Source organism: Amborella trichopoda, chromosome 11, assembly GCF_054954075.1.
Source record: "Amborella trichopoda isolate Santa Cruz 75 chromosome 11, AtrichopodaSantaCruz75HAP2 v2.0, whole genome shotgun sequence".
NCBI classification, from domain to species: domain Eukaryota; kingdom Viridiplantae; phylum Streptophyta; class Magnoliopsida; order Amborellales; family Amborellaceae; genus Amborella; species Amborella trichopoda.
In genome coordinates, this window is record NC_142346.1 from 32,783,318 (window position 1) to 32,796,314 (window position 12,997).

General features: G+C 35.0%; 1 protein-coding gene across 1 annotated transcript; it reads left to right on the forward strand.

Annotated features, from left to right (window-relative positions):
* The first annotated feature begins 6,027 nt into the window (after positions 1-6,027).
* On the forward strand, positions 6,028-6,941 carry LOC18441064 (protein DMP3). The gene has a single exon (XM_006851197.4). The coding sequence runs from the start codon at positions 6,170-6,172 to the stop codon at positions 6,833-6,835; it is 666 nt and encodes a 221-aa protein (XP_006851260.1). The 5' UTR covers positions 6,028-6,169; the 3' UTR covers positions 6,836-6,941.
* The last annotated feature ends 6,056 nt before the right edge of the window (positions 6,942-12,997 follow it).

The window sequence follows — 12,997 nt, forward strand, 5'->3', positions numbered from 1 at the left end:
GTTTTAGAGTGAGAAAATACTAAATTTTTTCAAGAGAAACTATTTTAAGTTTTAGAGTGAGAAAGTACTGAATTTTTTCAAGAAAAACAATCTCAAAAAATTTAAAGAGAAAACATATCTCAAATTTTAAGTTTTATTGAGAGAAACTATCACAAATTTTTTTGAGAGACAAACAATCTCAAAATTTAAGTTTTAGTGAGAGAAACTATCACAAAATTTTAAGAGAGATAAATAATCTCAAATTTTAAGTTTCCTAAAGACAGTACCAAAAAATTGTTAAGAGGGAAACTATCTCAAATTTTAAGTTGTAGTGAGAAACTACTTGAAAATTCTTAGAGAGAAACTATCTCAAAATTTTTAGAGATATAAACTATCTATAATTTTAAGTCTTAAAGAGAGAAATTATCTCAAATTTTAGGTTTTATAGATAGAGTACTTGAAAAAAATTTAATAGAGAAACTATCTCAAAATTTTTAAAGAGAGAAACTGTTGACAATTATCAAATATTGAGGATATATATTGACTTTATAGAGTTTCCTACTTTGTGGGATTACAATTGTAATCGGATTTGTTTCCTAAAAGACAAGATTTGTCACTCTGTAAATCTCTGGTAAACTATGAATGAGATATTGGTTTACCTTATGTGAATGTTACTATGATTAAACCACATATATGCCTTGTTGATCTTTCTTTTTCTCGCTATATTTGTTATTGTAAATTCTACATGATATCAGAGCAAGCCATCGATCAAATAAATGACAAATTTTACATGGCATCAGAGCAAGCCATCGACCAAATAAGTGATACTTTTTTCAGCTGAACGGAAGCAAATTCCAAGAAGGCAAAATCACGATTCCAACAGTCTACCCCTCTGATGTGGCCTTAATAATCTTGCCCTAACTTTCTCCTTAGTATTGCCTTCACCAAGCTTAGCATTGTTAATTCCTTCAACACATGCCACTGCAGCATCGTTGGTGTCAAAAGTACCGAAGCCAAAGTCATTCCTCTTAGCTGACGGCATATTGGGCAATAATGAAGATGAAAATAGCAGCCACTTGGTGTAGCTGTTTTTTACTATTGATACACTTAGTCGTCACATAACATGTGTTTTTTTAAAAAAAAAAGTTTTCTATTTAATCTTTGGCCCCTATTTCAGAAGTATTGCTGGCCTTTTCCTCTATTTATCGTGGACGATTACCTTGGAGAGTTACTTCGTGCCATCATTGTTACTAATCTGGTTGCAGTTCACCCTCAAGTTTACCTTGATATTGATATGCCCTCGGCGATTTCTAAAAAGAGAAATTGTCATTCTCATTGGATTTTTCGGTTGTTTCTGATTGGGTCATCTTCTATTCTTTAATCGCCATTGCCATTGCTATTGATCAGCAACCAAATAACACTACTGGTTATTCCTCTATACATGATCATTCTTCTTCGTTCTCGGACACAGGTAGCCGTTGGAAATCAATTTCGAAGGGACAAAGACAATGATGCAAATTTCTTTATTTTTGACTTGGAATAAGGAAAATAATTTTTTGCGGAAATGCTTTTCATTCTCAAAATTTCGATCCCAATGCTAGAAATGTGCCATCTCCACCTAAAAACATCTTTGAAAATGCATTTCCAAATAACCAAATGGCCCCCAAGTGCTTTGTCCAAGCAATCAGGGGACGATGGATTCCATCTAGGAAACTTCACATTGTCTTGGGCCCCAATGGATTATTAAGTATTTTAAAATATGGTGATTTTTGGGTTGACAATTCAAATTGGTAAGAACTGAACCAGTTTTAGAATAGTATGAGTCCCAGCCCAGTTCTCCTCTAAAACTCCTCTTTTTATTTTTTTTTGTTTCTCAAAGCTTATCTAATATTTTAGGTGGCTCCCCAAAATCCCCACCCCATAAATCTTTATATTAATTTTTATTTTATTTTATTTTTTAAATTTTTTGTTTTTTGGGATCACCAATCCAAACGATTTGAAAACGATCTGAATCACTAATCCAGCCAATCAGGATTGAGATTGGGGGTGGACGATCTGCCCCACTAATCGGTTTTTTGAAACACTAGGATTACTGCTTACATTTGGTCCAGGAAGCCAAACACATCCTCCCACCCTTGACATATTTTAAAAAACAAAATTTGATGTTCATTCTGCCCCCATAAAGTTTCAGAATTACTTTGTAGGGAAATAAACCAAGTTTCAAAATTGCTTTGCAGGGAAATTACTTTGGAGGGAAGGGGTATCCATTGTACAAGCTGAGTGTGTCATACACAGGCAGCGCTTCTCCTACTTTCGGTGTATATCATTTTGCTCCCTTCTCCTACTTTCGGCGTATATCATTTTCATAGGGATTGTGAGCCGTATATACCGTCACAGGTTGTGTACGCTAAACTTTCCCGTGATCCGAATAAAACACCAAGGTTTAAAAACTTGCTGCATTGGATCGGAATCGTACGATTCAACCTAAAAGTCGTTGAAGCCGGTCTAATTCCAACCGTATATTGAGAATTGGGCTGATCCAGCTGCCTTATATTGTTATTATCTTCTACGTTTTTCTTTTTTCCTATAAGTTTTTAGAAAAATTATCGCTAATATACCTATATGTTACTATAATAGAAAAAGAAACCCCCAATTTTTCAAAATATCACCTACACTTTTTTTCACAATTTTCGGCTTTTTTTTACCAAAATAACCTTCACGGTAGTCTTTTTACAGTAAAGAACATTACGGTAATTTAAATATCGTAATAAGTTGAAGGAGCATTACGGTAATTAAAATACCGTCATACCTTAAAGTAGTATTACGGTAATTTAATTACCGTAAAATTGCCCATGCCTCATTAAAAGGACACAAAAGATTTTCTACTCTCAAGAGAGTCTACTATCTATTTACTCCCTCGACAAAAATACATGCTAGCTGTATTTTTTAAATCTCAAATTTTTAAGATATAATCTCTACTAATTATAGAATAATTTCAACAAAAGATATTTTCCAAGTAAATTCTTCTGTATATTAGAAAAACCTAACACTTCAAGATTGAATAGAAACTATCCAATTTTCAAAGAGCTAGATTTAAGCGTCACAGAACTCACAATTCAATTCTTTCAAAAATAATTTAGTAATTTTTATATAGTTCTTAAAAGTTTAGAACAAAAACATTCATAAATAGGTGTTTTTGAGCGAGTTAGTAGATCCACATCGTGCTCTCATGGAAACATCGATTTTTTGAAAAATGCAGCTTCGAAGAAGACTACCGTGAATGGAGGACAGGGGTAACACTGAAATTTGCTTCGTTTTGAAGCTTTTCAACCACTAGGGGTTTGGAATTGATCGGGAAAGAATTACGGTAATAAGAATACTATAAAGACTTCACCAAACATTACGGTAATTTAAATTACCGTAATAATAATTCAAATTATTACCTTAATTAAATTACCGTAATACTCTTTGAATTTTTTATGGTGTTCTAATTACCGTAAAGCTTAAGCTGTATTACGGTCAAAAGACTACCATGAAAGTCATTTTGGTCCAAAAAAAGCTAAAATTTGTGAGAAATGTTGTAGGCGAGGTTTTGAAAAATTATGGGTTTTTTTCCCCATTTTACTAAAATAAAAGTAGATTAGCGATAATTTCCCAATTTTTTTAATATTTTTTCTCTAGGTTCTCTCGACCGGATCGTCAATCCATCAAGCTGATCCACCGATCTCAACCGCTTCTTGGGACTGGCAATCTAGGTCACCGAACCTTGTTTTAAACCTTGAAAAACATCATAAATCAATAAAAACATAAGAAAAATGTTTATATAAGGCCGAGGTTCTACACAATCAATTTAGGACACACCTCAAAAAATCACTAAGGGCCAGTTTGGATGTCAAATAAAAAAACCTTCACATTGAAAAAAATCATAAGTTTCTTCATCTTTGATTGAGAAACATTGTCGTCTTTTTTTATTAATATGCTGGATGGAGTTAAAATACTAAAAGTAAAATCACATTCTACGCTTCCAAATTCTCTTGCCAATCCAAAAGATTTTCCTATATCTTTCGTACAGTAAACAATTTGTTTTCATACAATAAGCAAACCTGCAACTCGAGATTCTCCTTATTCACAAAGATAAAGGGTTTCTCATGGGTGTGGTATGAGAGAAAATGCTTGTCTTTTGTAGAGAGAGAAAGGGCATTGGCCTTACAAAAATGCCTCCTAGGGCCGCCATGGATGAGGCTTGAGTTTTTTTGGTGTTTTGCTACCTAAGCTTCTACTTACTCATGAAGAGAAGGGGCTTTCTATGGGTGTAGTATGAGAGAAAAGACTTGCCTTTTGTAGAGAGATAAAGGGCCTTGGCTTTATAAAGTCGTCGCTTAGGGCTGCTTGAGCTTCTTTTATTTTTACAATCTGAGCCCTTGGGTGTGGTATGAGAGAAATGTTTGCTTTTTGTAGAGAGAGAAAAGGCATTGGCTTTACAAAGATGCCACCTAAGGCTGCCATAAATGGGCTTGAGCTTCTCTGGATTTTTGCAACGCGAGCTTCTCCTTATTTATGAAGAGAACGAGCTTCCCATAGGTGTGGTATGAGAGAAAAGACTTGCCTTTTGTAGAGAGAGAAAGGATCATGGTTTTACAAAGGCGTTGCTTAGGGGTACCAGCTTCTCTAGTTTTTTTAGAGAGAGAAAATGAAAATGCTCTGCTTATTCAGGGAGAGTAGATCTGAGGTTTCAGGGAGTTGTTGGGTCATAGGTTGAGGTTCTCACTGAGTGAGAGAGATGCACTTTCATCAAAAAATTCAAGTCTGATTTGATCTTTTTTTTTTTTGTAACTTTTGCCTTGACACTACAGTCTTTTTTATTTCAATTTAAAAATCTAATAAAATATTGATGTTGTCCAAACGGCTCAAATCTGTTTTACAAGATTTTTGAATTGCAATAAAAAAATATTGTACTTTTGGGTATATCCAAGCTGGCACTAAAAGATATTGCTTTAAAGCTCAAAAATCCTCAAATTGATCATGTCGACATCAAGATGTATGGACATGAGAAAAAATGGATTCAAGTTTTAAAAATAGTTCATCTTGTAATGCATTTAATACCGTCAATTTAAAAGATTTTCAAGTGTTCATAGATCTGCTCGATCTACACTATTTTTGAAGTTTTAAATTAATTAGATACAAAAACAATTTTTCAAGCCATTACAAAGATTTTGAGTATTAAAACAACATCTTTCAACACTATTTGAAGATGCACCTTACTTTGATTGTTTAGAACCTCAGCCTTATACAAATCATGCCAAATACATGAAAACCGGAGATATACAAAACACTTGCCATGCCCAAATTGCTTTACTCACTGCTATCACGCACCATTCCCTCACGAAAAGATATCCGCGTGCCACTCGTCCAGAGAGTTGTATACGAAATCGATGGAGTACTCCTCTACTCCCTTAAATCATCCACCTTCAATTCTTTGCAGCAACAAGCAAAATGACGGTCCTCTCCTTTTTTATGCTCCAATATAATTATTTAATCATAAATTAAGGGTGGCAATGGACCCGATCAGGCTCAACTCAAATGGGTAGACCCAATCACGAAATTTTAAACCCGAATACTCTTTGGATTTGGATCTAAGTTCAGCCGGACACGACCCATGTCTGCTACCACGGCTGGCATAAATTATATATAAATTTGTTTATCGAGAAAGAGCCAAGCGAAAAACCACACAACTAAGAGGCAACTAAGAGGGGCCTAATGGATCCTAGGGCTCGGGCTGCCATTCAGTGCGCCCGACCAGTGGATCTACAAGCCAGGCTGACAGCCCAATGACATTCACGGACCTAGCGCCGACTTTTGTTGCTGGGCTGACATTAGCCCGGCCTTGCTCTATACATATACAGAGCCAATCAGGTCGGCTTAGGTTTGGGCCAGGCTTGGGCACTCACTTCAATTATTAGAGCCCGGATGTTAAATTTTGACAAATTCCAGCAGACCACGTCAATATAGCCCTATTTTAGTCAATGTTGGATGTCTACCATTTAATTTGTTCAAGCTTCAAACAATCCTGAGTGGAACACTGCAACGTACAAGGCAAGCAACTCTTCTTCCATTCAATCTTCTCATTCTCAACAATAAAACTCGCAAACCCCTCAAAGCAATCGTTCTCTTCATTGAATCCATTCCCACCATGTCTCTCAGAGCAAGAACTAGAAATCCAAATGATCCACCCCAACACCACAACCATGAAACACAAGAAAAACATAAAGCAAAAGAGCCTCTAATTTCTATTGGGCCCAGCCTTAGCCAGAGGGCTCTTTCTCAAGCCTTGGCTAGCACTGCCAACTTAGCCAAGCTCCTACCGACCGGCACCCTCCTCGCTTTCCAACTTCTCACCCCGATCTTCTCAAACAATGGAGCCTGCGACTCTACGACCCGCTCTCTCACACAACTCCTCCTCCTCTTCCTCGCTTTCTCTTGCTTCCTCGCCTCTTTTACCGATAGTTTTCGCTCAAATGATGGCCAACTCCATTACGGATTGGCCACCCTCAAAGGAATGTGGCTCTTTGATGCCCCATTAGAACGAGGGCCAACGCAATGGATCGCACCGGAATTAAACAAGTACAGGCTCAGGTTCATAGATTTTGCTCATGCAGTCACTTCGGTGTTGGTTTTTGGTGTGGTGGCCCTTCGAGATAGGAATGTGAGGAGTTGTTTGTATCCGAATCCTGATCCCGAGGAGCAAGAGGTACTGAATATTGTTCCAATCGGAGTTGGGTTGATATGTAGCCTGTTGTTTGTTGCTTTTCCGACCACACGACATGGTATTGGATACCCTGTTACTGGAAAACCTTGATCAAATATTTTCCATGCTCGTCACAAATGCGTTTTTTTTTTTTTCCGTCTCGAAACGATTGTAATTTATTAAATTTTGAATACATTGATGGCGTAATTACGATAAATGTATATATCACTCTTAAGATGATAAGAGAAAGAGGGGGTTGATTACGTAGGAGATGCTTTATTTTTTTTGGAAAAACATTTATACAAGGTTGAAGCTCTAAACAATCAAAGGGGCTTCTCAAAAATTCATTAAAAGTTGTTTTTTATGCCAAAATAAGATCATCTCAACCTTGAGATCATGGGCATAAAAAAAAAAAAAAATTATAGATACTCCAAAATCAACTTTCTACACATCTTATCCCCAATACTTTTTTCTCGCACCCTAAACCTCATATTATTTTTTCTTATATTTACCCCTAATCAAATAGTCAATAAATTTTGAGACAAAAATACATTATTTTATATTTCTCTATTATTATTTTTTTTTTTTCTTTTTCCTTTTAAATCACATGACACATTTGCTCTCTCTTTCTCTCTCTACTCCTCTCTTACTTTCTCTCTACCTCTCTCTCCATCCATCCTGTCTTGGTTTTTCGTTCTATTAATATTGTCTCTCACTTTCTGAATTTATATCTCTCTATGCATCTTGTCTCTTTTTTTCTTTCAACTTGCCCTCTCTTTCACTTTTTCACTCTCTCTCTACCTATTTCTCTTTCTTTACCTTCTTTTTGACTTTCTCTCTCTACCTGACATCTATCTCTCTTCATTTTTTTGATGAAATTTTTTTTTCAATCCTACATGCAGTGTGCCGGACCCAATTTTTTCTTTTACGATCAAGCACAAAAAAGTGTTGGACTGTAAAAAAACATTTTGGTCCGCCACAAATTTGTGCCAGACTAGGCCATAGGCTTATAGAAGTTGAAATTAAGCTTTTTCCATGTGTAATTTGAGAAGGGGTATCACTTGCTTTGTTGGAGAAAGAAGATGGAACTTGTGATAATGTGTTTCTTAACTACACATTACTACAAATATTTTGAAAAAAGTTAGAGTGCTTGTAAGAAGAGGTGTAATCAGAGTCAAATGCGTACTCAAGCCACGAGCTCGTCGTGTCGTCGTGCGTGTAAGTCTATTTCCCGTGTTTAGTATATGTCACTGTTCATTTCCAACAAAATCATGTTTACATAAATTTCTTTATATTCATACTTATTCATTGCTTGTACTTGTGAAGTTAACGTTTTGAGTATTTTATACAAAAAAAAAAGGTAAAACGTCAAAAGTTTGTGTCAATAATTTTATTATTTTTACTATTCATGTCAGTACATACTATTCACACATCAAATTTTAAACTCCACGAAAAACGTTAAACTATACGCGAAATGTTGAGGTAGTCCGTTAGACTATTATACTATTCATCGTAAGTAGGGGTTCAATCCCGGGGCATTATTCACTTGATACTATTCATGTATACTATTCACATGATACTATTCATTCAGCACTTTTCACGAGCACTATTCATCCATCATAGTTCATAGTTACTATTCATTTTGCACAGCACTATTCACTCATTTAGTTTTTATATTTTCATAACTAATCCCAAATTGTATTAGAATTTTACAGTATAGTAGTCAATAAGCTAATTATTAATAAACGTTTAAGTTTTAACACACTTCGCCCTAAATGATATCATAGCATTTTAGCTTTTAGTTATTAAATACGTAGATTTTACACGCTTCGACCAAATGGTATCAGAGCCAAAGACGATCCAAATGATCCAATAAACTCATAGGCAGAGCCAAATACAATCCAAATAATATGATAAACCTATAGTTTAAGAAAACCAAATTTAGATTAAGAGCCAAGTAATTAGTTTAAACCAGTGGCCAAACTCAAGTCAACTCAATACTTAGGTTGTTAACTAGAGTGTGTTACTAACTAGTACTGCTGAAATCTAGTTTTGCTTTAGAAATAGTTTTGTTTAAAGTTAAAATATAACTGGCAGTGAGGCCAACCGGTAGTCGAGGGTGGAAGCCAACCTGTAAGCAGTTATTTAATTTGTGTGGGAGGCCGTTGTATGCCCGTTTGAGATGATTACGGGCTTTTAAAGGCCGTTATTCACTGAAGCGGTTATTGCTAGGCATGACATTTTAAGCCTAAGGCAGGCCGGACGTAATTGCTAAAGGTTAAATGGAGACTTTGAACCAGACTACAATCAAATCTGAACTAGATCAAGAAGCCTTAGATAGTGGCAATTCTAGATTCACAATACTAAATACGGAAGAGCAGGAGTTTGAATCTTTAGCTGTCCTCACCAATTGGAAACTACCTACCATAAAACCCACTAGTATCTATAGGATAGGAACCTTCAACCTTAAAGCCAAATACATTGTGAGGACAATAGAAAAAACTGTCATTAAGAGATGATCAAACACTTATACAGTTATTCGATAAAAAACATTTAAAAGAAAATAAAAAATATAATTACGTACACATAGATACCCTACAAGTAGCTATAGTACCCCTAACTAAACAAGGTCTAAATATCGAAGCATTAGCCTGTGCTTAGGATAATAGACATTTAGATTTTCAGGATTCTTTAGTAGGAGTCATAGAAGCTAGTTTACACCAAGGCCCAGTTTACATTGCTGTTATCCTAACTATATATTAAGCTTAGTTGATCCCAACCTATAAAGGTCTAACTTTAACCAAAGGAGCCCAAGGTCTAAATATGATCCCCGGATCTCATAATAGAGTTGTAATTTATATAATATATTATAGAGTACTTAATTCACTTAATCCTAATAATAAACATAGTAACACTGGAGGTTTTACGACTCTATTTGAGTCAAATAATCATAATAAAACCATAATACCAAAACAAATTAAATGGGAAAATGTAACACTCCCGAAAAATTGGAAGCTGCTACTTGGCACCCTACATGGAGGTCACAGACAATTCCAAAGGACTGAAATAGATTATATTAGGGAATTAGCAAGAGGAGCGGTGCAACTTACTTTTCTAGAGACACCTTTCAGACTTGAAGCACTACCTAGAAGCTCATTAAAAGACAAAACTTTTAGAAGAATCTACTACTGATAGTAATAATAAACAGATGCACCCATAGGAGTTAGTTACCCTGCATATAGAAATAGAAATAGAAATTTTGTTAATGTCCTAGTCTTAGACGAAGAAATAAATTCTTTTGAAATAAATAAAGAATTACTAAAAAAATATTTTTACTCAGTAGAAAATAGAGACCAAAGAAAATTATTTTTAAAAAAATAATCGTAAAGAAGTGTAGACACCCCCTTGAAATTATGGCTAAAAGAACTCCTAAAAACCACGATTCTGAACCTAAAGGACCACACAAACCTTAGTAGACCATAAGTAAACTAGACTCAATTTGTTTGCTCAAAAACTACCAAATCTATCCCAAATTGAAGTAGAGCCCGAGATCTTTCCAACGGTCTAAGAATAGCCTCAATCGGACTTACGAATAAAATGATATAACAAATGACAATTCAGTCCCTGTGAGACCTAAGTGTCGGGCCGCAGGCCAGGCTATAACGAGGCTTGAAAAGCCCATATACAGCTTAATGATGCAGTCAACGCGTTTTATGATACAGTAAAGGTATTTCTTGAATTAGATAAGGCTAAAACTTCAAGATAAATTCAAAATATTCCGAAAAAATTCCATAAAAATTTAAAAAAAATCATCAATTGAATCTTATAAATACCCCCTCTCACTAACCCAAAAAGAAGACAAAAAAGAGACAAAAAAGAAACCCCTTAGAAATTTCTGAAATTAGAAAATTTGTCAAAAAAAACCCAAAAATAGGAAAAATCCTTAGAAAATTCCTAAAAAATTAAAAAAAAATCCCCAAAAATCAGAAAAAATCCCAAAATTTATATTCAACGTCTAGAGATCCCAATTATAATACTAAAAAATTTCTACTCCAATCCTAAGAAAAGCTTAGGTAGACCCTACCTAAAATTCTCAGCTTTTGCCCCTACTTTAGGAACCCTAGATCTAAGTTCAAGAACCTTAGATTTACCAATTCCAGCAAGCAAAGGCACCCAAAAAAAGAGATGGTGGTGCAGATCAGAGTGTAAACAGTTTGGCGCCCACCGTGGGGCACTTTGAGCTTGAGATCCATAATTTAGACTTAAACAAAAAAAACTTCTTTTTTTTTTTTCTCACATTTATTTTTCCAGCAAAATAAAAAATAATAATAATAATAAAAAGAAGAAAAACAAGGTAGATTTGAAAATATTTCTTTTTATTAGATTATATCTTTCCTTTCTAAATCTTATATTTTTCTCGCTCTAAAAATTTAAGGTTTTTTTCCTCTCAATCTTCAAATCATCTTTTAGATTTCTCTTAATCTTTAGATCATCTTTAGTTTATTCTTAGATAATCTTTTTTTTGGATTCATCTTTATCATCTTTATCTTTAGATCATCTTTCTTTTAGATCCATCTTGATCATCTGTATCTTTAGATCGTCTTTGTAGATAATCTTTTAGATCATCTTTATGTTTTCTTTTGAATAAATATTTTTTTATAAAAGAAAAAGAATATATATCTAGGCTTTCTCTACTTTATCTATTTAGATTAGAAATAGATCACATCTTCTTCTTTTTTTTATCAAATTTTTTGTTGTTAAACTTTATCTGTATAGATTAGAATTTTCTTGACTTTATCTTCTTTTTTTAGAAAAAAAGAAAAAAATCTTTTTCTGTTAGACACGTCTTTATCTTGTTTTTTTTAGATAACTAAAAAAAAAAAAAAAAGAGAAAATTTTTGTTACATAATTTTCTAGTCATGTTTGTAGTTCGTGATGACTCTGATACTGAGTCTACTACGTGGAAAGGTGAATTAGCCACGTTTATAGAGACCTTGGCTAAGATTGAAGTTCCAAATATACTCCCTCAACGATCTTATGTTAAGAATGATCTCGGGGATGTCGAACCCCTTCCTCCGGGTTTCGTGTTCCTAAAGTTTGAAAATAAGTTCAGCGAGAAGGGTGACCTTGATAATCATGTCACCACTTACTTGTTGACTATTCCATCATTAGAAGACAAACCACACTGTCTGAAGGCCATGTTTCAATACACTCTCTCCAGACCACCTCTAACAAGGTTCCAAGAAATAATGTCCAAGTACCTTGAGCAGACTCCTGACAAATTGTTTTGGCGATTCGTTGAACAATATCAAGGGACCAAGCAACAACCAATGACCCTCAGGGAGTTGGTTGCGACCAAACAAAACATTGGGGAGTCTTTCCCCTGACTTTGCTAATCTATTTTGAGAATCTGCATCAAAGGTCATTGATTGCGCACTTCTCGAGACCTCTCAGATGAGCATGTGCTTAGAGAATTCCCTACCAGAGTACATGAATTTCTTCAGTCATGGGTTGCGACCTTTCTCGTTTTAACAGATGATAGATCAATTTGCTTTCTATGAAAGGTCAAAGGTCACTGCTTCCAATGCAAAGTTTGAGAACTAGACAGTAGTTGTACCATCACAAACTAAAACAAGGGGCAATTATAATAACAATCACAAAAAAAAAAAATATTACTGCCCAGGTAGGCCAGATTGTCGTTACACTAGTTCCACCCCAAGCTCAAAAGATAAATAATTAGCCCAGGGGCACCGGTAGGACCAATAACTTCAACTTCAATAATAACGCAAACACTAGATACAGGAGGCTCCTTCTAAAAGTTAACCTTCCACCACTGCAAGAACCTCTCTCCACGATATTAATTAAGATCCTGCAAGCGAAGCTCATTGTTCTTCCAGACCCAATTCAACCAAAGTATGAGGTTAAAGATAAATTCAAATGGTGTTGATACCATAGAAATCACACCCATAGCACTCAAGACTATTATAACTTAAAGTGCATCATCCGGGAACTCCTAGATACAGTTGCTATCAACTACACTCCCACCGATGCACTGGTGGAGACCTCTAATCAGAAGATGTGAATATTTGTCAATCCACTCCCAAATAATGGCAAGAAAGTTGAAATTCAATCCCCCAAAGAGGCTAGTTTAGTTGTCATTAGAATGATTGAAGATAAGATACTCAGGGAAGACCTTAAAGTGCAAAACCATAAGGATACCCAAGAAAATCTCTCAGTTTCCCATTGGGAACATGCCATCTTCAAAAGCAATGC

What these genes read in the sequence shown, in the direction of transcription:
- LOC18441064 (XM_006851197.4), top strand. Translation starts at nt 6,170, where the DNA reads ATGTCTCTCAGAGCAAGAACTAGAAATCCAAATGATCCACCCCAACAC.